The sequence below is a fragment of the Vespula pensylvanica genome, chromosome 5, assembly GCF_014466175.1.
Source record: "Vespula pensylvanica isolate Volc-1 chromosome 5, ASM1446617v1, whole genome shotgun sequence".
NCBI classification, from domain to species: Eukaryota; Metazoa; Arthropoda; class Insecta; order Hymenoptera; family Vespidae; genus Vespula; species Vespula pensylvanica.
The window spans coordinates 6,160,117-6,184,282 of NC_057689.1; the positions used below are offsets into that span (position 1 = coordinate 6,160,117).

The 24,166-nt window shown below is 36.1% G+C and overlaps 1 protein-coding gene across 3 annotated transcripts in view; it reads right to left on the bottom strand.

The window, feature by feature from the left end:
- Positions 1-24,166, bottom strand: part of LOC122629549 — a 30,727-nt gene continuing 6,561 nt past the window's right edge. For 2 of the 3 annotated variants that reach the window (XM_043813084.1, XM_043813086.1), the window contains 43 exons: positions 23,849-24,104; positions 23,570-23,767; positions 23,266-23,480; positions 22,963-23,173; positions 22,488-22,870; positions 22,115-22,406; positions 21,848-22,042; positions 21,508-21,725; positions 21,243-21,427; positions 20,641-21,149; positions 20,174-20,566; positions 19,437-20,096; positions 19,106-19,297; positions 18,953-19,035; positions 18,706-18,868; positions 18,449-18,630; positions 17,723-18,346; positions 17,511-17,641; positions 17,095-17,417; positions 16,824-17,016; positions 16,606-16,746; positions 16,188-16,508; positions 15,593-16,088; positions 15,377-15,497; positions 15,110-15,300; positions 14,885-15,023; positions 14,603-14,810; positions 12,913-13,053; positions 11,884-12,073; positions 11,479-11,676; positions 10,691-11,203; positions 10,427-10,602; positions 10,046-10,313; positions 9,818-9,917; positions 9,611-9,753; positions 9,331-9,531; positions 8,421-8,601; positions 8,083-8,195; positions 7,183-8,011; positions 6,922-7,070; positions 6,651-6,833; positions 5,475-5,718; positions 1-2,055 (listed from right to left, as the gene is read on the bottom strand). In XM_043813084.1, the coding sequence (XP_043669019.1) occupies positions 1,942-2,055; positions 5,475-5,718; positions 6,651-6,833; positions 6,922-7,070; positions 7,183-8,011; positions 8,083-8,195; positions 8,421-8,601; positions 9,331-9,531; positions 9,611-9,753; positions 9,818-9,917; positions 10,046-10,313; positions 10,427-10,602; positions 10,691-11,203; positions 11,479-11,676; positions 11,884-12,073; positions 12,913-13,053; positions 14,603-14,810; positions 14,885-15,023; positions 15,110-15,300; positions 15,377-15,497; positions 15,593-16,088; positions 16,188-16,508; positions 16,606-16,746; positions 16,824-17,016; positions 17,095-17,417; positions 17,511-17,641; positions 17,723-18,346; positions 18,449-18,630; positions 18,706-18,868; positions 18,953-19,035; positions 19,106-19,297; positions 19,437-20,096; positions 20,174-20,566; positions 20,641-21,149; positions 21,243-21,427; positions 21,508-21,725; positions 21,848-22,042; positions 22,115-22,406; positions 22,488-22,870; positions 22,963-23,173; positions 23,266-23,480; positions 23,570-23,767; positions 23,849-24,104 (10,966 nt within the window). In that variant the 3' untranslated portion in view covers positions 1-1,941. The remainder of the gene's footprint in view (positions 2,056-5,474; positions 5,719-6,650; positions 6,834-6,921; positions 7,071-7,182; positions 8,012-8,082; positions 8,196-8,420; positions 8,602-9,330; positions 9,532-9,610; positions 9,754-9,817; positions 9,918-10,045; positions 10,314-10,426; positions 10,603-10,690; positions 11,204-11,478; positions 11,677-11,883; positions 12,074-12,912; positions 13,054-14,602; positions 14,811-14,884; positions 15,024-15,109; positions 15,301-15,376; positions 15,498-15,592; positions 16,089-16,187; positions 16,509-16,605; positions 16,747-16,823; positions 17,017-17,094; positions 17,418-17,510; positions 17,642-17,722; positions 18,347-18,448; positions 18,631-18,705; positions 18,869-18,952; positions 19,036-19,105; positions 19,298-19,436; positions 20,097-20,173; positions 20,567-20,640; positions 21,150-21,242; positions 21,428-21,507; positions 21,726-21,847; positions 22,043-22,114; positions 22,407-22,487; positions 22,871-22,962; positions 23,174-23,265; positions 23,481-23,569; positions 23,768-23,848; positions 24,105-24,166) is intronic. The other variant, XM_043813085.1, reaches the window with a different exon arrangement.

Here is a 24,166-nt window from a genome sequence, read left to right on the forward strand (position 1 = left end):
CTCATTTGATAAATTTATTGTTCCTCGTTTAACGAGAACGAGGAACAAGATGGAAAAAGATTTTTCTCTTTTCCTTTTCTCCCCCTCAATCATGATATCACATCTCCTCGTACATTTTTTCCTTGCCCGATTGAATTTTACTCCAAATTTAAGCAACGAAAGTTATCCCCAATAGCTTATTAAAAATTCTTCAATGAAAATAATTTTCTGTTTCGTATGTAAAGAGATATCGAAAGAAAAGAGAAGAAAAGAAATAAAAAAGAAAAGAAACAAACAAAAAAGTATCGTCCAATTTTTACGAAATATCCTATCCGAAGATTAAACGTGAGATCGTCCTTTAGAAACGGATCTATTTTTCGTTGGCTACCTCGAACGAAGGGAATTCTATTTAACGAACTCCGACTTAGGGATGGGTAGAGGAAGAAGGGAACGTGATAAAACGCAGGTAAAGCCATGAAATGGCGAAGATTCTTTTACCCCTTTTGGATAGGAAGGTTACCTTGCTCGAAAGAAAAAGAGAAAGATACTCAACTCTCTTATTTTAATTTCCTTCGTGGCATTTGTCCTTTATCACGGTCTCTTCTTTCCCTAGCTATGTACTCCTTAAAAGGACTATCACGCTACTTACTCCGACGTCTGGAGACGACTGAAAATCTTATTCTTCGCGACGATAAGAAATGCGTTTTTAGCATTTCTCCTGCTTGGATTAAATCGTTAAAGAAAAAAGAGAGAGAGAGAGAGAGAGAGAGAGAGAGAGAGAGAGAGAGAGAGAGAGAGAGAGTGAAAAGAAAAGAGAAACAAAAAAAAGAACATATCTATTAAAAGAAAAGATGAAAGAAGCTAGAATATAAAGTTAAACGGAAATATTCTTAATCTTAATCTTAATTCCTTCTTCTGCGAGATAGGAAGAAATATAATCGAATGTTTTCCATTTTCGTTTAAGTTAAGTCGAACGATTTGGGTACATTCGATAAATACAACGTATGCATACATATACACGTATAACGTAATACCGGTGCTTTTCATCTCAATTTAAGACTCTTATCGTCGATCCATTCACTACAGTTAAACGGATACTTAAGCGATCGACCAATAGAATTCACTAATGGAGCGTGTCGTTCACATTCGTTTCGCTATTTCCGTGTACTATCGATCCTATTGCTTTGATTTCGAACCAATGAAATACTTTCTGATCACAAATTAGAAGAAAAAATTATGATAATACAATAATAATAATAATATAATAATAATAATAATCCGATACATAGAAAAACACACGTGTACGACATTACATCATTTTGTTCATACAAACGTTAAATCTAATTAATCAGAAGTAAAAGCTAACTAGTTTCTAACTAATAATTAGAAGCTAATTAAATTAATTACAGAAAGACAAACTTCCAAGTAACATTCTTTAAACTATCATATTTAATACTTACAAATCGTTTTTATTGGAGAAATACTTTATCTAAATCTTAAGTACTTGAAGTTGTTTTGTAATTACAAAAAAGAACAAAAAACGAACATAGAAAAACATGAAGAACACCACTCTGAGAGAAACACAGTATAGGAACTAAAATGCATATACAAAAATCATTTGACTCTTGAAAATAATCGACGAAGATAAGTTGTGAAGCAACAATGTCCTGGCATTTGTCGTTGCTCGTGGTACGTCTATTGACCCGTAATTGTGACCTTTTAACAAGAGATGTAAAAAAAAAAAGAGAGGAAAGAAAAGAGAAATAAAAAGAAAGAAAGAAAAGAGAAAAATGAAAATTTCGAATTATCACAGCAATCATTACGAGAAGTCGCTCTTTAGAAACGAAGAAGAAACGAATTCGCTAGGGACCACGAAATAAAAAGCTATTTTTTAAAGATGGAAAGAAAGAAAAAGAAAATAAGAGAGAAAAGAAACGTTAGATGGTATTTTCTGTTCCATCCTTAAAGCGTATCCATATGAATGATGTCCATGTTGAAGCAGGCGTTGGTGTAACCACTTCTCGTAGAATCGATCGTAGATTCGTCCTCGAGTTCCTCCGAGAAATTCACGAGAACCTGCATCACAGAGGAATAAATAGAAAAGTAAGGATAAAGTCCTATTTTTATAGTCTCATCTATATACTTCTCCTTCTATCTTTCTTTTTATTGTTAGCGATAGAAACTTGTTCGAAAAGTAGAGTTAAAAGAAAGGCCTCTTAGATATAAAACCAGAAATTGGCCATCGCAAAATCGGTTCGCGTCCATTCTCATAATGTTTTCCGAGTTGACAATTATTACACGAGTGTAGATTGTGAAATTCGAGAAACGGCGCGATGCGTAAACTTTTGGTCGTTATATCGTTGCACTCGCCGTTTATCGTATTCCCCACGCGTTCACCCATACGGTGAATACCAGGGGTGAGAGAACGAGAAGCGAGAGAAAAGAATAAAAAAAGGAAAGAAGAGGGAGAGGGAAGGACAGAGAGAGAGAGAGAGAGAGAGAGAAGAGAGATGGTAGTGGAAAGGAACGAGTTTTCTCCCGCTCTACGAGGACTCCCATAAAAATCTCGAAACTTTTTTAACGAGCCGACTTTGCCACGCGGTTTACATGAAAACGTATAAATGATATGTACGAATATATATCCTCTTGATGTTTAAATCGTGGAACAACTTTAACATCCAAAATCTATTTCTTTCTCTCTCTCTCTCTCTCTCTCTTCTTCTTTCTTTCAAAATTATACATAAATTATATGTAAAAAGGAAAAAAGAAGGAGAGAGAAGAAGAGACAGGAAGATATGTTTGTGTCGTTTCTTAAATGACGCGTGTCTCCACTTACGTTACTCGACTAAATCCTGACATTGTCAAATGTTTGCCAAAAGTTGTCTTACGTGTCCTGGGAAATATTCGCCCAAGAGGCTTTAAGCGTTCGAAGAGATTTTAGAAATTAGAGGATGTGAACACGTTTTTGCCTCTGCCTAGTATTTTGGTCACGTAAGAATCTCCATGGAGATCCCTTTAGGAACTTTGGATTTTAGTGTATCTCTCGTTAAGTTATGGGAAGAGAGAAAGAGGGAGAGAGAGAGAGAGAGGGGGAGGAAAAGAATATACGAATTTGTTCTTGGAATCATTCGATCGTGTTACCTCGATCATTTTAACCGATAAAAGCAAGTAAACGATCCATTTCAAACTACATAAAATAAAATGATAATGTTTAAAAAAAATCCTTGGACTCGAGATAGTTCATCCAGTCGAAATTTTATTCAAACGACTTCGAAACGGCGAATATGCTGAATTTTTATTCAACGAATACGATCCAACCGATCTATCGGAAGCTAGCACTAGTTCAACGAATCAACGATCATCCGTTTCAATAGCGTTCTTTCTACTCAATTCGCCCATCGGAGGATCCTTCCGTTGGAATTTTCAAAGAGAGTGGAAGAGAAGATCGTGCTCACTTTAGGTACCATAAAATCTACATATCTACACCGGCAATCTTGCTCTCGTGAAAATCAGACGTCTGATTTACGATCTTTGCCCACAAATGGCCTGTAGAGGATATCTCACGATTATTCGGATAACGCACTTAGATTCTCTCTCTTCCTCTCAAGCTTTAAACGAAGAAACAAATTTTAATAAAACGTAATAATTTAAAAGGAGAGATCTTCTTAATCGACCTAATGATCTTTCTTTCATCAATTCGATCAACGCCGAATAATCTAATGAGGAGGAAAAGAAAAAGAAAGAATTGAAAAAGTAAAAAAAGCAACAGAGAAAAAAGAAAACGTCAAGAAAAACTGTAAAAACTATCCGATTACAAAGAGAACGCGACGCCTCGGCTCGCCGTTTTTGAAGTCCACGAACTCCACCGGCCGAAGAAGAAAGTCTAATTAAAGCCTCAAAGTGGTGAAATCGGATAAAACTCCTAGAGACATTTAATTACCGAAGCTCCTCGTCCTCGTCGTAATCGTTGCCTGGGCAAACAACTTTAATTAATGACGCTTAATTAAGCCTCAAAGCGTTTGAAATTGGTTATTATGAGAGTAACAGAGAAAGAGAATCTCACCGATGCCTGGAAATGGTACGGAGGTTGAAGAGAAAGTGAGAGACTATCTGTAAGGTTGTCTTAATCTTGGAGTTTGAATTCCATGCATAGATAAACATATAAACTGAATTAACGAATCCTTTGGGTGAATCTTATTGTAATATCTCCGGGGATTTTAGAAAAGATTAATACGTACACATACAACTGTAGGTGAAAAGAAATAAAGACGGAATGAAAGAAACTATTAGCCAATCTTTTCTAATCTCAGTTCTCTCTTACGCCGAGAAAGTAACAGCTACATTATAATATATAATTTATTAAAAATATTCAATTTGGATAACTAAAATATCATCGTCTTCGCACATTTCTATTTTTGACTAATTCTATCTCTATCTAATCTATTCATTGCCAATCTCTATCTAATCATCCGTTTCAAAATTAGATTATAGATTAGAAGCGATAAATCTTTACGCGCTACAAAGCAAGCTTATGTTTTATTTCAATTATTTTTTGCCGATTATTTTTCGTATTAATATTTTTTTTTAATTTTTATTATTATTATCATTATTATTATTCGAAGCCAATAACGCAATTAATATCTTTGTGAAATTCCTAGGCGATGAAGCGAGAAAGACCGAAATCAAGAAATTATTGGAGGAGAGTTGACAAGTGGCAAAGATTCGTTTCACGTGTGACAGGAGAAACTCGACTTCAAAGGCACGCTTCATTTTCCACATTAATTATCTCTCAGCAAAGCGGTTAATTAACAACAGTTTTAGTGGCTGAAAGGGAGAACGAGGAATCTCGCATAGTGTCGCGAGACAAGAACGACGATCCTAGAAGCATTTAGGTGAGACTAGGAAAGGGACAGGAGAACATGAAAGAGACAGAGTTACATATATAGTCGTAAGTGAATGTATTTGTGTGAGAGAGAGAGAGAGAGAGAGGGAGGGAGAGAAGGAGAGAGAGAAGGAGAGAGAGAGAGAGAGAGGACCAAGCCGAGTTTCTGGCTGTTCTCGGCTGCAGACTGTAAACCATAGACTATCCCACGAGCTAGCTGAGAGCCGGGCGGTTCCATTAATATCCCTCAGGATAGGTGGTACGAAAGCGGGGATCGGTCTTGGTTGAAGGAGGAAGTGCAATGCACAGGCAGTGCATCATCTGCCGGAGACAAGAGCTCCGAATATTGCACGATAATATTGCGCATATCGGACTCCATAGAGAAAGAGAGACAGAGAGAGAGAGAAGGAGAGAGAGAGAGAGAGAGAGAGAGAGAGAGAGAGAGAAAGAGAAGAGATTTCTGCTGAGTGCGAGGAAATCAATCGTGGATTTATCGTTTATAGAGTTCGCTGACACCGAGTTACCAAGAAAAGAAGGAATGACTTTGATCGAGATGATCGGGTCCGTTCTAAAGAGGAAACTCGTCTCAAGCTTGTCATCTTTAGGTACCGACCTGATCCAAGGAACTCTGAGAGAACGTGTAGTCCGTAGCTTTGAGCTCCTCCGCAAGCATCTTCACTTTGGCGATGCTGTTGCTCAGTGCCATCTCCTCGCTCTTTGGCACCAGTAAACGTGCTGCAGTCGCTTGTCTCGAGGACACAACGGCTTGTGGAAGATGATTTGCAATGGCTCTCCTGAGATCGCTGACTAACGTCGGTTTGCTGAACCTCAAGAAAACAACGTAACCCTCGCCGAATCTGAAAGGTAATGGTCTTTCGTGAATTTGTTAACGCTCTAATGGAGAAAGGGGACCAGGGAAACGCGTAAAACATTTTGGAAGCTTGTAATTTTCTGGTTGGATAGCTAAAGTACATAGAGGATTTTATCGTAAATTTTTTTTTACTCTGTGGCGATAAGAGCGAACAACCAGATGAGAGAAAGATGAGAAATATGAAAGGGGTTATAGGACCCGTCCAAGGAAAGAGGAAAATATTCTACAAGACGCCTTAGGCGTCGGTGACTGCAATGGTTAAATATTTATGGCGCAATAGGTTATTCCAAAAGGTCTAGCCGACTCGATGTGTGTGCATTACAATGGACCAGTCGCGCATAGATCACCGCTCCGTACGTAATGTATCTCAATTAGAGCAAATAGCTGTTAAAGTGCCTCTCATCCTCCTCTAGAGAGGGAGAAATAGAGAGAGATGGGGAGGGAGACAGAGAGAGAGCCACGCATGTCTACTAAACTGGTTGAGCTGCGTATAGCATCTAAAGAGGCCTAAATGCGTTTGGAATGCCAACGTAAATTTCATTTCGGTGTCGAGGGACCTCTTGAATTCTCCCTTTCTCTCTCTCTCTCTCTCTCTCTCTCTTTGTCTCTATCTATCTATCTCTTTTTCTCTTTATCGGAACAAATACACTGCGAACCGTACAATAACTTTAAAACTAGCCAAGTTTTACGAACGAACAAACGAACGAACAAGCGAACGAATGAGAAACTCTTATGAATGAAATTCTTTCTTGTTTCGTGTACTCAACGATTACATCGGTGGACGCAGAAGGTTCGTTTAAAGAGAAGAAAAAAAGAGGAAATCGAAATGAGGAAGAAGTAGAATAGGGAAGAAAAGTTCTTGATGCTTTTGGGATATCCTAGCGTAATTGCGAGAGTAGAGGGAAGAGCTCTTTTTACTTGTGCTTCAAATGTTGCGGTGTTCCTATACACCTGAGACCGGCTTTGGCAAGAATTCCCACTCTGGTACATAAACTTTCGCAATCAGCGACACTGTGAGACGTTAATATCACGCTACTGTGATTTTTCGTGACGTGTTTAACCACACATCCAACTAAATCCTTCGTCGCTGGATCCATGCCACTGAAAAATCCAAATTGTTAAATTTACATATGTACGTGTTGGATCATCCTTTTAACAAAATCAAATTTTATAAAATTTTTAAAGTTACCTCGTTGGCTCGTCCATGAGAATCACGGAAACTGGGGCCATCACTGCTACGGCTGTACACAATTTTCTTTTATTTCCACCACTAAGACTGTTCACCCTTTGATGAGCGTACTTAAGAAGATCGAGCTTTTGCAACGTACTTTCGACTACCTAATCACAATAAAAATATAACGTTAAAGTTATGATTATACTAAAGATAACGTCATCGTAATTACGTTAAAAAAAAAAAAAAAAAAAGCAATGAACATTTTTTCTCTTTTACCTTAGAAACGTTCTTCAAACCGCAAACCTCCGCGTGTATCGTCAAGCACTGATGCGGTGTCAAGAAGCCGTCCAAGGCCTCGGTCTGAGGACAATAACCAACTTCACCGTTACAAAGAGGTCCAGAACCAATGTCCTCTTCCTTTAAGACAATCCTACCAGCCGTAGCAATAATTTCCGTGGTGAGCATCTTAAAGGTCGTGCTCTTTCCGGCTCCATTGACGCCCAACAGACCGAAACACTTTCCAGGTTGCACACCAAAGCTTAAATTCTGAACAGCAACGTTTGTTCCGTAAACGCTTCGATACTCCTTCCTCAATCTAATCGTCTTCAAAACGTCCTCGTGTGCCATGCCACTTTCGACCCTCGTCCTTTCATTGATTACATCCTCATCCTCTTCTACGACTTCGTAATTTACGTTCTGCTTTCGGAAATTCGGCAAGAGTCGGCATTCAATAATGAGATTTATTAGGAACAATAGAGCACCGATAATCACAAGAAAAATGTAATGAACGCCTAGAAGATCCCAACCCAATGGTGACTTGTAAGTATCCATATGGAACTTCTTCAAGAGTTCGGCAGTGATGTCATTCTTGGATAATTCTACGAGAGCATCGCCAAGGACGTATTGTGGGAAGATCATGAGAATTCGATGAAGAACGTTTCTGGCATCGGCAGCTGCTTGAGTCTTCCCAAGAATATCGATCACCAAAATAGTGGCGAGAGAGCTCACACCTATGAAGGTGTTCACACAAAAGAGAACCATGTTGGACAAGCTGGAATCGTCGAATGCCTTCTCGGCTAAGTGGGAGAACGGAATGGCAGCCCAACTGAAGAGAACATGCTCGATAGAATTCGAGAAATCTCAACGATTTACTTATAGTTCACACGATATACTTACGCGAAGAGGAAGAGTAATAAACAGACACCGGCTAAATTATCTTTCGAAACGTAAGTGGACAATCCAAATATTTCAAAAACTACGACAGCCAAACAAATGGAGCATCCAAAAATCTGTGGAAAGAAGATTTATGATTGGAAGATTAGAAGATTATGTTATACTCGAAAAATTTTTACGAAGCTTTTGTACGTGTACTTTTCTTTTTTAAATAAAGAACTATTGAACTTTCACGTAAAAATTTCTCCTGGTTATTTCTTAAAACCACTTAAAAGCGTAAAGCCATTCACGAGAGATCCTCTTTAAGGCTCTTTAAATCTTAACTTGATAATGTATCTTACTAGAAAATCCCAGATCAAGGCCGCCGTCCAGTAAGTCACCGGGTGAACTCCAGCCAGATAAAGTATTCTTTTTTCTTCCGAGAGTCTTTCTCTAACTAATTCCTTCGTTCCTTGTGCACCAACCAGATTAAATGCGATTAAAAGAACTAAGGCAATGCCAACGTCGGCGACGCGTTGCAATCTATAAGATAAATATAACAAATCAATTTTCTTTATGTTTTTTTTTTAAAGATTTGTTCATATAATCTTTTCATCTTCTTCGAGATAATTCCCATGAACGTAAGCACAAAAAAGAGCTTTTCGATCATTGGAAAAGAAAAAGAAAAAAAGGAAAGAAATATAAAAGCACAAAATTTCTCTACGATCAAAGAAGCTTAGATACGAGAGTATACACGTCGCTGCTGGGATATCATTAGTATTCACGAGGAGTTACGAATCTACGTAGAATCGTTAATCGGATCACGAGGAAAGCTTGCTGTCGAAGAGAGAGAAAGAGAAAAATAGAGAAAGAGAGAGAAAGAGGAAGAAAAAGGAGAAGCTTGTGAAAGCGCGAAACGAGTTATCCGCGTGTAGACGGAATCATATGGAACGTTAATTAAAAGTAAACGAACCAGGTAACACGTACGAGCAAAGAGTTCTCTTCTCTCGTTTTAGAGCTCTTAAGTATACCGAATTCATGAAAAGACGTAACATTCGTACCAGAACAAATTTCAATTCATCTATCGATGAAACCTTTTAAGAGCTATTCGAGCATGAATGAAATTCGTCTTTGAATATCACACGATCTTAATTTAATCGAAGATCCGAGAAAATGCAAATATTAGAGAAATGGATGGTTAGCGTTTAGCTTCCTTTTAGTTCTCGCGTAAACGTCTAAAGCTATTTCAATCGCTATATATCGACAACTCACAATGTGGTTCGATTCAATTGGTCCCTGGAAAGCTTCAACGGATGGTTCAGGGTCGTTAAATGTCCGTTGACTCCTGAAGCACGAAGTATCGCTTCGTTGAGGGCGTTAAGATAGGACGGCATCGAGTGATGACCTTTATTGTTATACCAAACGACGAAAAGGGGATCGTCCTTCCAATGTGAAAGTGACCATCCACCGTATCTGTGTTGAAATCATGGAACGTTATCGAATCAAATGAATTTGAGATACACGGAAACTATTCTCTCTAAGATGTATCTACCTTCTCTCAATGTATTCTTGATGAGTTGAAACAATCCAGTCAAGAGTAGGTCGACCAGGTAAAGTTTGCAGAAGTCCTTCTACCGCTTGGGACACACCTTGACAAGTTTGTTGACCGTCCACGCATTCGCACGTCCCAGTATCCTAAAATAATTTTTATATAACGACGACGTAAACTTGCTTCGCGACGTACAATGATTTCTCTTACGTTCGGTAAAGTTTGCCAAGCACCGGCATAGTCGTCCCCAAATCTATCGTGTAATTGAAGGGACACGTGTTGCAAAAATGGATCGTTGCTGTTATCGATACTGAAAATGACATAACGTTCGATTAGCAATATCATGAATAATTTGGAGCTATCGTAAAATATTCATTTCGGCAGAAAGATTGTAAAGTTGAATATATATTACACATACAAGTATATAATGTAATATACCTGTAGAAGTAAGTTGGATGGATATCGTAAAGCCTCGGGTTAAGTGCCAATGGTGGCTCGTCCTCGGATGGTGGTCTTATTAGAGAGAAGCCCATCGCCACGGCAACGAAGACGGTCGGTAAAATGAGGGTGGCCAATGGCGATCTCCAATCCTTTGCGAAATGCCATAGTCGCTTTTTCAATAAAGCCTTTGCTTGTCTGAACGCTGTAGGCTTTGGCGAGGGTTCTAAATCTATCAGATCAATCCCATCGTTCGACATGGACAATCCTTGTGGGGACAAATAAAACCTTATTAAGTTGATTTCGTCGTGATATCGAGTCGAAGGGAAACCAAGTAATTTCATGATTCATAGCAATAACTTTTACTCGATAAATACTAACCGATATGATTCACTTTGTCAGCATTGTTCAGGTTGGTTCCATTCAACATTGAGTTATTATCGGCACGAGCACATAAATCTAAAAAGACTCTTTCGAGAGTGTCACATTCCAAAGAGAAATGCATGAATCCTAAAAGTTTCTGATTATCTTCGAGTGCCTTTGCGACTTGACCTATGCTATAAATCGAAAAGAAAACGTTCGATAAATTTAACGATGAATCGTACCTTTTCGAATCAGAAAAAAAGAAATAAAAAGAAAACTTACTCGTTATTATCTCCATGTTTTCCTTGTAATGGTAGAGTAACGATGACTTCGGTTTCAGAGGTTTCATTAATGTTACAGTTAGGCACGATGCCTTCGATGATGTTTCGAAGTGTCTCCAAGCTCTTGTTCTCGATGGAACCACTAGACACATTGGTTGGTGGATAAGAAACATTCAATCTGTAACCTTTGCCATGATTCACTTTCAAAGTCAACGGTGACCCGGTGCAAAGGATCTTTCCTTTGTGCATGACAACAACTGTGTCGCTTAACATGTCAGCCTCGTCCAAATGATGAGTAGACAGAAGAACTGTCCTACCTACTCGATGTTGATCGATAAGTCGCCAAATTCTTCTTCTGGCTGCAGGATCCACTCCTGCACCTGGCTCGTCGAGGATCACCAATTTTGGTGACCCTAAGAAGGCTAGGGCTACGCAAAGTCGACGCTTTGTACCGCCTGATAAACGATACACCGGCTCGTGCTCTTGTCGACCTAATTCTAACGAACTTAGCATGCTAGAAATAAAGAATAATTATTGTCATTATTATCTAAAAACTGAAAAAAAGTAAAAGAATAAAAAGAAACTTAAAACAAGAACATCGGAATTTGAATGATCCAAATGAAATTGAAAATGTTCAAAGATTTCTTTCGACGATATTTAAATTACTGTCTCTTTTATTATTTATATTATATTTAATCATGTTAAAAAAATTGAATCGATTTGAAGTAATTCATATATAAAAGAATTGTTTTCAACGTGAGATCAATACGAATAATAATTCACGCTTACTCGTTAACATTTTTTTCCATATTCACGTTGTCTTTCTGACCCTTGAGCTTCGAATAGAAGATCATATGCTCCCTTGGCGTCAAAGTGCCGATGAGCACGTTATCCTGAGGGCACACCCCTATGTCTGGCTTACAACCCTCTTCACCATTCAAACATATTTCACCGTTGGTCGGAGCGACCATACCCGTCAGCATCTTGCTGAAATGAAAGCGTACGATTCGAGGAACCAATCTCCCGTAATACTTCCCTTCGCTGATCATGTTAATCGAATCGATTATTCTACCCATATAAAAGAACTTTCCTTTTTCTTTCTTTCTTTTTTTCTTTATCATTGACAATAAAGAAAAAAAATAAACGTTATTTAAAATAATTAATACATTATAAAAGAAAAAGAAATTTGCCTACATGATCGTTGTTTTCCCGGCTCCGTTTCTTCCAAGAAGGCTGGTCACTTCACCTTCGCAAAGCTTCAAAGTGAAATCATCAACGGCGATGATTTCTCCCATGTCTGTGTTATAAACTTTACGAACGTTGTCGAATCTCACGCCAATTTGTTTCTCGTTCACCGTCAAACTACTTATGTCTGAATCGTCCTCTATATCGATTTGGAAAAACAATCATCGATTTCTTTTATATTTTCATTAATCGTTAAAGGCTATCATGGATGCAATTGTTGAGATAAAATTTCATCCACGATAATATTATAATTTTTCAAATTAAATCTAATAAAACTCTTTCGGGACATCGTCGACATGCAAAACAAATACAATCTCAATCAGCGTTCGAGATACTTAGCTGTTATTCCACGTTTCGGAAAACGCATAGAAGAAAATCAACAGAAAGCGCTGAATTGTAAGCAATGCTTGAGACACAAAATAAAAAAATTAAAAAAAAAAGAAAATACACAGAAACACGATGCATCGATAAAAAGCGACGCTCAAACAAATAATCAATACATAGGTACATATGTATTTCAATTGGCATGCACGATTGACACTAACATGCTATACACACAAAGTTAAATCTCAAATTTGCTTGAAACAACAAGAAAAGATGAAAAACAAGAAAAAAGAAAGGAAAAAGCAAAAACATGAATACAATTTTTTAAACAATAATGGAAATAACATGGATGAATATATTGAAACATGCGAACGATAGAAAGAACGAACAAGAGAGAACAAACTCTAATCGTTTTCTATTCAATGTTAGTTAAGGTAATAAATTTTGAATTGTGCATATATAGTAACCAACAGATCGTTACTCGAGTAACGAACGATCGGTGCATATTCCTCTTCTTCGTTCTCCCTCTCTCCCTCTCTTACTCTCTTACTCTCTTTGACACGGAATGCAAATGAAGGTCCCTCGGAAATACGAGGACAAGCAAGATATCCGCTTGCGGCTCGTGTGCGTCCGCAAGCTGCGAGAGTGCGATACCTTGATAAGTGGTTGAAAGGTGCAGAACGTCGTTAGTGAAATAGAGGTTGTTGACGAAGGTGAGGTAACTGGGCCTGCCATAGAGAGAACGTGTGTTGGCCCACCATAAACTACGGGACCTCAAACCAAGAAAGTCCCTGCCTGGAAAATTATCGGTAATGCTCGGCCATTCCAAAAAAAAAGAAAAGAAAAAAGAAGAAAAAGAAAAAATAAATAAATAAACGAAAAGAAAAGAAAACAAGATAAGAAACTTCTCTCGTCTCCTTGGCGATCTCTTTTCTCTCTCCTTTCCCCTTTCGTTTACTTAAAGTACGTTTTTTTCTTTTCCTTCTATTTTCTCGCGAACTTTTTAAGACCTCTTAAAAGAAAAAAAGGGAAAACAGAAAAAAGAATGAATAACACGTTTCAACCGATCCTAATGTATTCTTATTAACTATTAATGAATTCTATGCCCGTTAATATTTATTTCTGCATTAACGAAAACTACACGAAAACAGAACGTGCGTTAGGAATAATGTGAATGAGCTCTTTCCCCTCGTTAATTATGTAAATGTAATTACGCGAGAACGTGTATTACTCGCATTGTAATATATTTCAAAAAATCTACCAATTGCAGGACGAATAATCCTATTAAGCGTTACAACCGTATGACCGAACTAATTTCTTAGTAATATTTCGTTCTTCTTTATTGGACCCTTATATAGGACCCTACACATTCCCATTTGTACATTCGCTACAGCTACAACTTTACGAGAAAATTTACATTACCAACGCTAGAAAGCATTATCCTTTTGATTACGAGACCATTAAAAATATATCTTTTTTAAGCAACTCTCTTTCTCTCTCTCTCTCTCTCTCTCTCTCTCTTTCTCTCTTTCTCTCTAAGATAGTCTAGAGCTATATTAGAGGTAGTATAGTCTTTACTGTTTCTGCATAAATCTACCGAGGATTTTTTTTTAAATCATAGAATTATTATTTTTCACATAAATGTAACTACGAAAAAAATCGAATAAAAATTCGATGGAATTTAATTATTTACAACGAGAGAGTATGTTTCTTTATAAAAAAAAAAAGAAATAAAATAGGAAAAAAATAAAAAATAGAAAAGAAACATGGAATATATTTCTCTATTATCTACCTGTTATATGAATGTATGAAAGATCGCGAACAACGTTAAACTAATTCGTTTTAATTGCCTTTTACAAGCACGAGTTGATTTTATACCGATAGTAGTAATAAATGTAGAATATTACTGTATAAAAATGGAATATGTAAAACACAAGCATGTAAATTCTTATTTAAGTTGACCTTCACCATAAAGAATGTTATTAGAGATCATGTTCTGAAATTCTGAAAGATAAAGAGTGTATTAAGAATTGTACTAACATGTGTATATATATATATATATATATATATATATATATATATAAAGTTAATTTCGAATATTAGCACAGTCTCTCAACGAGATAGATAGATAGATGCTAAAAAGTTTGCATACTTGAGAAATATTTACTTGATGAGATAAAGAGTAATAGTTTCCGTATTCACCAATAATAGTACCTTCACCCAGAACATGAATTATTATAGTTATAGTGCTAATAATTTGCTCTTTCTAATATGCTTTTGTTATTACGTATATATGTATGTATTATACTATATGTATATCTATGTTTGAAAATATCAAAGTTACCTGAATTGGTGTACTTCGTGATGAAGTAACCAATTAAAGCGTAAATGCAACCATCAAGAGCTATCATAAAAAGAATTAAAGCCATAGACATTGGATCACCAGGACTGGATTCTTCCCACATATTTTTCCATGTAAGACCAGTACCTTGTACTTCTTTGCGAACAATGTAAAGACAACCATAACAGAAACTAGTCGACATACTAAGACACTAGAAAAAAGAAAAAAAATTCAACAGTTGTATGAATGATAGAAAGTGTATGTACTTTTGAAAAAATTACTTACAATTAATAATTTATAACCCAAGCCAAAAACAGCTTCCATAGCGATAACGATGATGTATGGCATGTAAGTTAATAAGAACATGACTACTGTCGTAATGGCAGAAAGACTCGCTGAACTGAACATCGTCGATATCATGTAACTAAATAATCAAAAGAAAAATGAATAAACGAATTAATCGATAAAAATTCTTCAAGATTTGTTCGACAAGTAAGGAAAATAATTTACCAGAACGTTACGATGGAAAATACATAATCGAAGAGAAGAATTAGAACTAGCATAGGATTAGATCTTGGAAGAATTTTTCCAGCCAAAAGAATCAAGCTGATACAAAGTATCACGATTGATAGCTCGATGAAGGAAGTTATGTACCAAGCAAAAGTATTTCGCCAAGGCTTCAGTCCCATAACACTCATCACCTTAAAAAACAAAAAAGAAAAATAAATAAATTTTATCAATGTAATCCAAGCGATAATTGATTTTTTTCTTTCGTACCATAGAATTCCTAGATTCTCTTTCCCAAACGATATGTCGAACGATCGATCCAACGCACATCATAAGAGCGAAAAAGAAGCATACTTGAAGGCCTTGAGACTCGTAAAGAGTCGTTTGAAAGCTAAAATTCAATTTTTCATCTTACTCTTTCCGAAATCTTTTTGCTATCTATTTACTTTAATAATAATTAATAACGAAATGTTATGGATCACTCACGGTACATGCTTCCAACAAGGATAAGGCATTTGTTGCGTGAACGTCTTCCAATTTTGTTCTTTTTGAGACTTCACTTTAATGATTGCGCGATCGATGGCATCTTGAAGCTGTATGAAACCTCGAAGATATCTAAGATCCTCTATAAAGCTGCTTTCGGGTCCAGGGATCCAAAATTGATTCTTTAATCTTATAGTTGACGGAACATAATCTACGTCCATACGAATCTTGTACGTGACATTATCCGGTAATCCGTAATCCAATGATCTTTTAGACCTTTCCGTTTCCTTTTCCAAAAAGACGATTCCTGCTAAGAACTCGTTCGTCTCCATGAGAGAACGAGCGTACGTTTGAAGTTCTTCTTCCGTTGAAAATCCTTTCATTCGATCGATTAATACGCAATCCATCAGATTATTCAGCATTTCTACCATAGTAATCAGTTTCTTCGATCTTTTTAATCTCCATGCTATCTCACCGAAATTAAAGTTCGAAAAATCACCTGCAAATATTCGTGTTAGAAATTAAAACAAAACCACAACCTTCGAAATTATCTTCGATAATTTTATTAAGTATATAATAACTATGTAATCCTTCTTACCTTCAAAGTTTCCAACGCCGAAACTCTTGATAGCTATTCGCATAATTTTCGACGTCATAATATCCTGCAATTCGTTGAGACTATCACTCATTTCCGAAAGGCTTGCCAATGATTTAAGTGTCTCCACGAAACTATACATCAGCTGACTAAAGTGATCCATCTGTACGAAGGTATCATTCGCGATGGACATAACTTTCTTAATCACGACAGTATCAGGCGCGTAAAGTATCTGACCACGTAATAATGGTTTAACATAGGACCAAATAATCTTTCCAGCACCCATGTTGATCATACTTTTGTAAGTGTCCCTGCAGAAATCACCTGCAACGATGATGATTGTTATTTTCCTTTTTTTCTTTTTTAATTGCAATCAGACTAAATCGTTTACATATATTCATATAAATTATAAGTATATTACTTGGTAAGGAATCGAGCTCAAACTGATCATTTTGCTTCGTATTGTCTTGAATACTTGCAATCATTTTGTAAAATCTATTGTTGTTGTCTATTACCATTTTACCGCAAAGCATTTTGCTCGAGTCCGTAAGAAACTCCGAACCTATAATAATAACAATAATTAAATATTATAAATGCTTCTTGTCTCATCTTTGTGAAATTTATAACAATAGAACTCACTCGACATCATTTCTTCAGCATCGGATTCGTCTTTGGATTGTAAACTCTCAGCAGAAATTAAGTTCTCTGAAAATTTATCCTTAAAAAATGGAATTAATTCGGAAACGACTCCTAAATTATCCAACACCAATTTTCCTTCGGCTTCCGTTAAATTCGCGTTTGCCATGATGTTCTTTACATTTGCGCTTAATAACTATAAACAAGACTCTTGTTATTATACTTACAGCTACTTTGAAATTATGTTAGTTTAAACTTCGTTATCAGTACTTACGGTTTTGAGAATATAGTCGAAATTTAAATTCTTAATTAAAGTGATGGCGATATTTTGCGTTTGCGTATTGTTCAAGGTACAAAGAACCGTGCTAACTTCATCTATTGTTATATTAGTATGTTCAACGTTCAACATATCTCCCAACTTAGATGGCGAACAGATCGTATCCTTCAAACTCAATGCTCGTTTTTCCTTCATGAAAACCGATATCATGTCGATTTTAGCCTGACTCAAAATCGATGCCACCTCCTTCGATATACTTATCTTATTGATTAAATAAGTTCTCACTGTATCCCAATTATCGAACATATCGCTGATGACATCTAAAAGGAAGAAGTGAAAAAAAAATAAATTAATACAATTGAAAAGTAATAAGACAAAATAATCTCACGAAAATGGAAACATTGTAAACGTACATTTAACGTTCAATAAACCCAAGTTTTTAAAAATTTCCATCGACTCCAGAGAAACCATCACGTTATATAAATCTTTGATCAAATTTTGATCCTTCAGAAACGGTTCTACGTCCTCCAGAACCTCGTACATTCTGTAACAATGGTACGATTATAAGAGAAAAAAGAAATAGACTATAGGAAAAATATTTCGATCGAGACTTCCGTCTCATTACCCCGAAAATATTTTATCGATGGTCTTGTCCTTCAGAAGATTAACCATACCATCTACGATGTCGGGCATACCGAGAACGTTGGAAACATCCTTGAAATCTATCTTGAAGGCAACGTCCAAGAGATTACCACCCTCAGCGAGGACAACACTTAAATGACGTAAGATCTGTTTCAACCATATCAGATCCCACGATGCGTCTTGACGCCAATGTATTATTTTCTGTCTTATGAAAGACAGATCTAAGCTCTTCGCTAATCGATCGGAAATGTCCATTACCGACGGATACTTGGCTGCTTTGGGATCGTATCGTAGAACTTTGCCAGCCCTCTTCGAGCTTAAGAATCGATAGAAAACGCTCGCATTTTTACACTCGAAAATAGTTCGACATAAAGAATGATTTCTGTCATTCAATATAGCATTCACGTTAATCGTCGCATTCGGTAGGAAACTGTCAACGAGTTCTACATCGGACTTCTTCACGACTTCCTTTAATGGCTTCCAAATAGGCACATTTTTTTCAGCAAGATTCGTCAAATTAATTATATTCTCATGATATCTAGCAATATCAATCAAATGGGTATTCCTTTGTAGCATATCCAACGTGCCAGTAACAAATGTTATGTATCTTGAAACGTAAATAATATATTTGTATTCCTTTGCAATTATTATTAATTAGTGCACAAAAAAAAAAGAAAAAAAATAGAAGAGAAAAAGAAGATATTATTACAAGCCAGGTCTCGAGAACGCTGGTTCTCCGATGAACTCGTGAAAACAATGGTTGATTCTTTCCTTGTATGTTTCATTTTGAAAATCAACAACGATGTCTGCGATATAGTGAAAGGTTGCCTCGATACTAGTTATATATTCATTTAATGTCCTCTGATTGTTTAAATATTTGTAATTTTCGATCTGCAACGAAATGAAAAATTATTTATCCTACGTGTATATATGTATTTCGAAAGATCGATTATTTTTAACACCCACCATGCTCGCGGTTTTGTTCCAATAAAATTCGTGGATTAGTCGATTGTGAATTTCGGAATTGTTTAATTTATTCATATCACAGATAAGTTGCGCATAAAGCGCATGTCGAGATAGCTGTGAGTTTATGATGTCGATCATAAGCGTGCTGCACCATGAACACTCTCTGAAATAAAAAACTTATACATTAATTGACAACAAAACTTACACGAAACAAAATATTGATTAAAGATAATATTGAATGACTTGCTTGGCAGTAGATGATGTTTTCACAAGATTTTTAACTAAACTTCCTAATTTATTCACGACCGAATGAGCCAACGTTCGCAAGTCCTAAAACAAATCTCTCGAATTAATGACAAAGTTCGTTGCCCTTTGGAGAAATTCCTTTTAAACGCTTTACCTTCTTTTTGTATTGCAAAGAAAAGTCTTTGAGAGTACCCTCCTCGAAAGACGTCCACCAAGTTGGAACCTTTGGATTCTTGTAACCTTCCAAACTCACGCGAGTTAAAGTAAATACCAAACTATTAACTTCGTCGACAAAATAACTTGCATTCCAATGTTTTTCCGTATCACTGTTCGTAACAAAGTTTCTCTGAAAGAAACACAAACTGTGAGACTATATCTCGAGATCTTTCTTAAAAGCATTGAAGAAGGTTTTTTACAGGATTAAAAATACATTTCATCGGTACAAAGACAATGATATTTGTTTTTTTTATAGATAAATAACGTACCACGTTATCCACGCCGAGCGATAAAAAGTCCAAAACCGTGGGGAATTTATCGTTCGCAAGGACGTTTTGGCAAAAGTTAGTGATGCTCGAAAGAAGACCCTTTTTTCTTACAAAGCTTGGTGGTATCAAATACCTGTCGATGTCACAAGGATTTACTTGACCGAAGAAAAGTTTTTCTACAAAGTCATTTAATCTTTCTGAAGTGAGGAATGTGTCTACAACGGTGACAACGAGATTGGGCATGTCTTCGATCAGTGTCAAGATTGGTTTGACTTTCGTATTCTCGTAGACATTCCGTAGCTTCTGCCAAATGTCACCACCCGACAGAAGGTCTGCTAAGAAGTTTAGCAATCGTACCAATCTTATAACCTTTACGTACGGATAACTATGCGCAATAAATGGATTCGACAATTCGTCTAACTCCTCAGGGGGCCTTTCAAGTTTTATATTTTCGTAAATCCATGAAGCTTCAGCATTTTTTATAAGACCCCACGTGTCCAACGATAAATTCCTCCAGGTTGTCGAATTAAAGATGTTCGATCTAACGATTATATTATCGCTCGAGGATATGATCTTTATTGCTGCGTCCAATAATTTCATCAACGATAAAGGTAAAGGTGTTGATTTTATAATAACGTCTGATTTTCCTTCGACAGCTTCCTGGAAAAGAATAAACGTTGCATCTATAGTATTAAAAAAAATCAAGCGTTATATAGTATATTAGTAAAATGTCTTACATAAAACTCGGTGCTGGTAATAGATTTCAATACTTGATACGGATCGAAAGTGCAAACTTTCATTATAAAATAATTTCTATTTTTAATGGTCCAGTAATCAGAAATTAAATGAGGATCACAAAACGTCGCTCTAATATTTTTGAAAGGCATAACTCGAGAAGTGTTTTTGTCTAGCGTTAAGAGTCTGGCAGTTAATGCTATCGTTTCCTCAGGCGAAGCTTCCATAATTTTCAACAACTGTTGAACATCACCACTTTTCACCGCTTGCCAGATATACATTTCATCGTCCTTTATTTCCAAACTCTCCAAAGCTTCGGCAATATTAAGCAAAGCTTCGGAAATACCTTCGATGATCAGCTTGTGGTTTGTCCATATAGTATTTAACTCTACGATCTGAAAATACAGAACGAACACTTGTTGCGTTCAATCGAATAGAATTGAACTTTAGTCAATTTTCATTGATTTACCTTAAATGTAGTGGATTCGACGTGTTCCAGAGAATCCCTCAGCTTCATTAATACATTCTTGAAGTATAGTTTAGTAAAAGGTCTCTCGATAGTTATCGTAGTATTTAGTATTTTACTTATAGCTTTTCCAAAATCATAGATATCACCGATTACAGTCAACATATACAATCGATAACGACTGACTGGTATACGAAATATCTCCCTTTCGACTGCAGCGAAATTCACGTACTCGTTGAAATTTTCTGAGTCGAGGTAACACGTAAACTTTTCTAATATCGTGTATTCCTCGACACTAAGGCCGACTCTAACGTCGGACCACCAATCGAATAAATCGGTGCAATTGAATTTCGTGTCGTTCTTCAATGTTTGTAAAATTTTATTCTGGATGCTGCTATCTGCCAAGCCGTTCACCAACGTTGATAAAATATACGGTAATTTCTTGTAAATTATCGATATCACACTCTCGTGGTTGAAACCTAATATTGGCAATAAATTGATGTCCTTGGACCCTGTAGAAAGAGAAAAGGAAAGAATTTTATTAATAAAACATTTTTGTATTTAATTCGAAATTATACGTAATTCTGGACATAATCGAAACCGACCATCTTGAAGAATATTCGTCACAAATGAAAGCATTTTGTGGAGGACATGCGAAAGAAACTTCCCAAGGACAAGTATCCTATCGATCCCAGTAATCCTCGATTTCCATATATCACGCATCGTGAGATTACTTTGAAAAACTTTGATCGCCTCGTCTAATTTCAGATCGATGTAATTCAGAAAATTCCTATTAATCATTTGATTTCTAGTTATACTTTGCATTCTACCTTTCCTTAATTTTTATTCAACAAAAAATACTATCTTTACCTCCCAGTGTCTTCAATTTTTAATAAACGATCATCAAACATTTTCTTTATTTTCGGTTCGGCTGTCTTCACATATGGCAATAATTTTGGATTTTCTGCTAAAATTACTTCCTTGGTGTCGGAGATGAAAGTATCAAACTTTTCCACTAAACCACGAAATTTCGTGTATCCCAACGTCCAATTAAATGGTGGTAGTAATACCAAGGTATCGGATTGAATCTTTATAACAAAAACACATAAAGATACATAGTACTCGTTCCAACTTAAAGAAAATTGAATACGAAACAACGAATTCGACAAATCTCCTTGAAGTCAGATTTCAAGTGAAAATTTTTACTCACAATATTTCCAACTTTCATTATAATGGGTTGATTCTTCCACTCTTTAATAAAAGCTGTAGGCTCGCAAGTTATTCTCTCGAGTTCCCTTAAAAATGATCGACTTCCATTCCTTAATTCCAAAACTTCACCGATACTCTCATTATGCACACATGGCCAATCAGGTTCCCGTTCTTTATATTTATTGATAGCAGTCATCTAAAAAAAAAAAAATAAAAAATTCAATAAACTACGATATAATTAATACAGATATAGATACAAGTAACTTACAATATTCATAGGAAAGTTCGACGAAATCGGATCGATTACATCGAAAATGATCGATAACAAATTTCGAAGGAAAGTGTCCAATAAGATTTGCGTTTCCGGTAGATCATATAAAACCTCCGGGAGCTTAACTACACGATCGTTTTTACGGATATGATCGATAGTTATTTCTAAGTTGTCGAAGATCACCGAAGAAGCCCAAGCGATCGCATTGATATTTTTCCAAAAGGTTTTCTCCTGTATGTTGAAGATCGGCTTCTCCATTACGTTGAAAAGCTTACATAAAACACCTACGCTGCAAAGAAATGTAACTTGTCATCGAATTATCGGAATCTCGATCGGCACCTCTTCATTTCGTTAAAAATTAAACGCGTACCTGATCTCCCAAGCGTCCCTTGAAGTAAGATTTGTCGTCCATGCTGTTTTAAAATTAGATTTGAGATACTCCAATCTCAATACATCGTACTGCTCGTTCTTTTGAAATAAAAGATCATCTATGTATCCGTAAATCTGAATGATCTTCTCGTTGAACATCGTCCAGTTGAAAGAATTGTACTTTCCTTTGGGGAGATCTTCGTCGTTGAAATCGACACTGGTGATATTTACCATTAAACCATTTTCCACAGATCTCGAAACACGACAGATCAATTCTTTTAAAAGCTTTTCGTCCGATCCCTTCGGAAAAGCTATTAAGTTTGGTGGATTCCTATCGATGCAATACGATTTCGTAAAATTCGAGTATTCTAATATTTTCAATGTCTGCAAGAAAGACGAACGTTACAATGGTCGATCGGTTACTTTCTCTTTGAAGGATTTTGTAAAAATAAAAGAAGAATCGAATTACCACTGACCTTTTCTTTGTCCGTGACGGTAAGATAAAACGATTCTATGAGCTGATATTTCTGCTGACGAAACTGATCGATCCAATTAATCGGTTGAGTTTGAAGATCTCGCAAAATGATTCTAGCTAATTTATTCATATCTCGTAGTTTAGGTTTTACCGTAAAGTAGGATAAACTACGTGAACCATACATCTTCGCGATACTCAAATGAATTCCTAAACTGTTAAGAACATTATAATGAATTGGCATCAAGGAATACTATAAATTTTCTAATAATTCGTGTAGCATTTATTTATAAATGAAACTACTCACATGTCTGATCTACCTTTACTCCGAGTATTCTCGAAAACTTTCGACCACTTTTCATTGATTTCGAAAATACTCCAATCTGGATCACCGATGCTCGGAGATTCCAAATAAGAAACGAAAGCTCTGGTGACTTTGACAACTGTTGTAAGATTGGCTTGTTCGATTCCAACAGTATTTTTAAAAAACATATTGACTAACGTGGCCAAAGTGTTTTCTACCTGCAATATTTACTCATTGATCAATCGATATTATATGTCATTACGGGTTAATAGATTTTTTATTCCACGTCAAGCATAATTTTACGCACGATTTTTCCGTAATCTTCAAAATGAAAATTCGCATGAATATCGGAGATGAATTTTTTTCCCGAATCACTGCAAATTATATCCTCTATATTCTTCGATTGGTTTTCCAGATTCCGATAATTGTCGAATATCTCGTTTAAAATTTTGTTCTCACAAATAAATTCTTCCAACTTCTTATCCTTCGCACCATTCATTAATCGCTGAAAAAAGGAATACATACATTAGAATCGCATATTAAATTTAATCGTAAATATATTTAAATAAAATACAAATGAATTTACCTCCACAAAATTTAATCGAGAAAAGGATCGTATAACGGTCTGGTAAACTGTTGGATCAATATTTGTTAGAATCTTTTGTACTAATTCTTGATGATTTTTACAAATTTCATAAATATTCCTTTCAGTTTCCAAATGAATGACGGCCACGTGATGAGTCATTCGTACTATATTCTGAATCAACGAACTCGCATATGTAAGTGAGTTCACTATGTGCTCGGAGAAATAGTGTTTCAAATTATCGATAATACCAGCGGCTCTGTAAACATGATATGTATAATTAAACTATAAAATAGATAAAAGAAATACCAAAGATTCGTT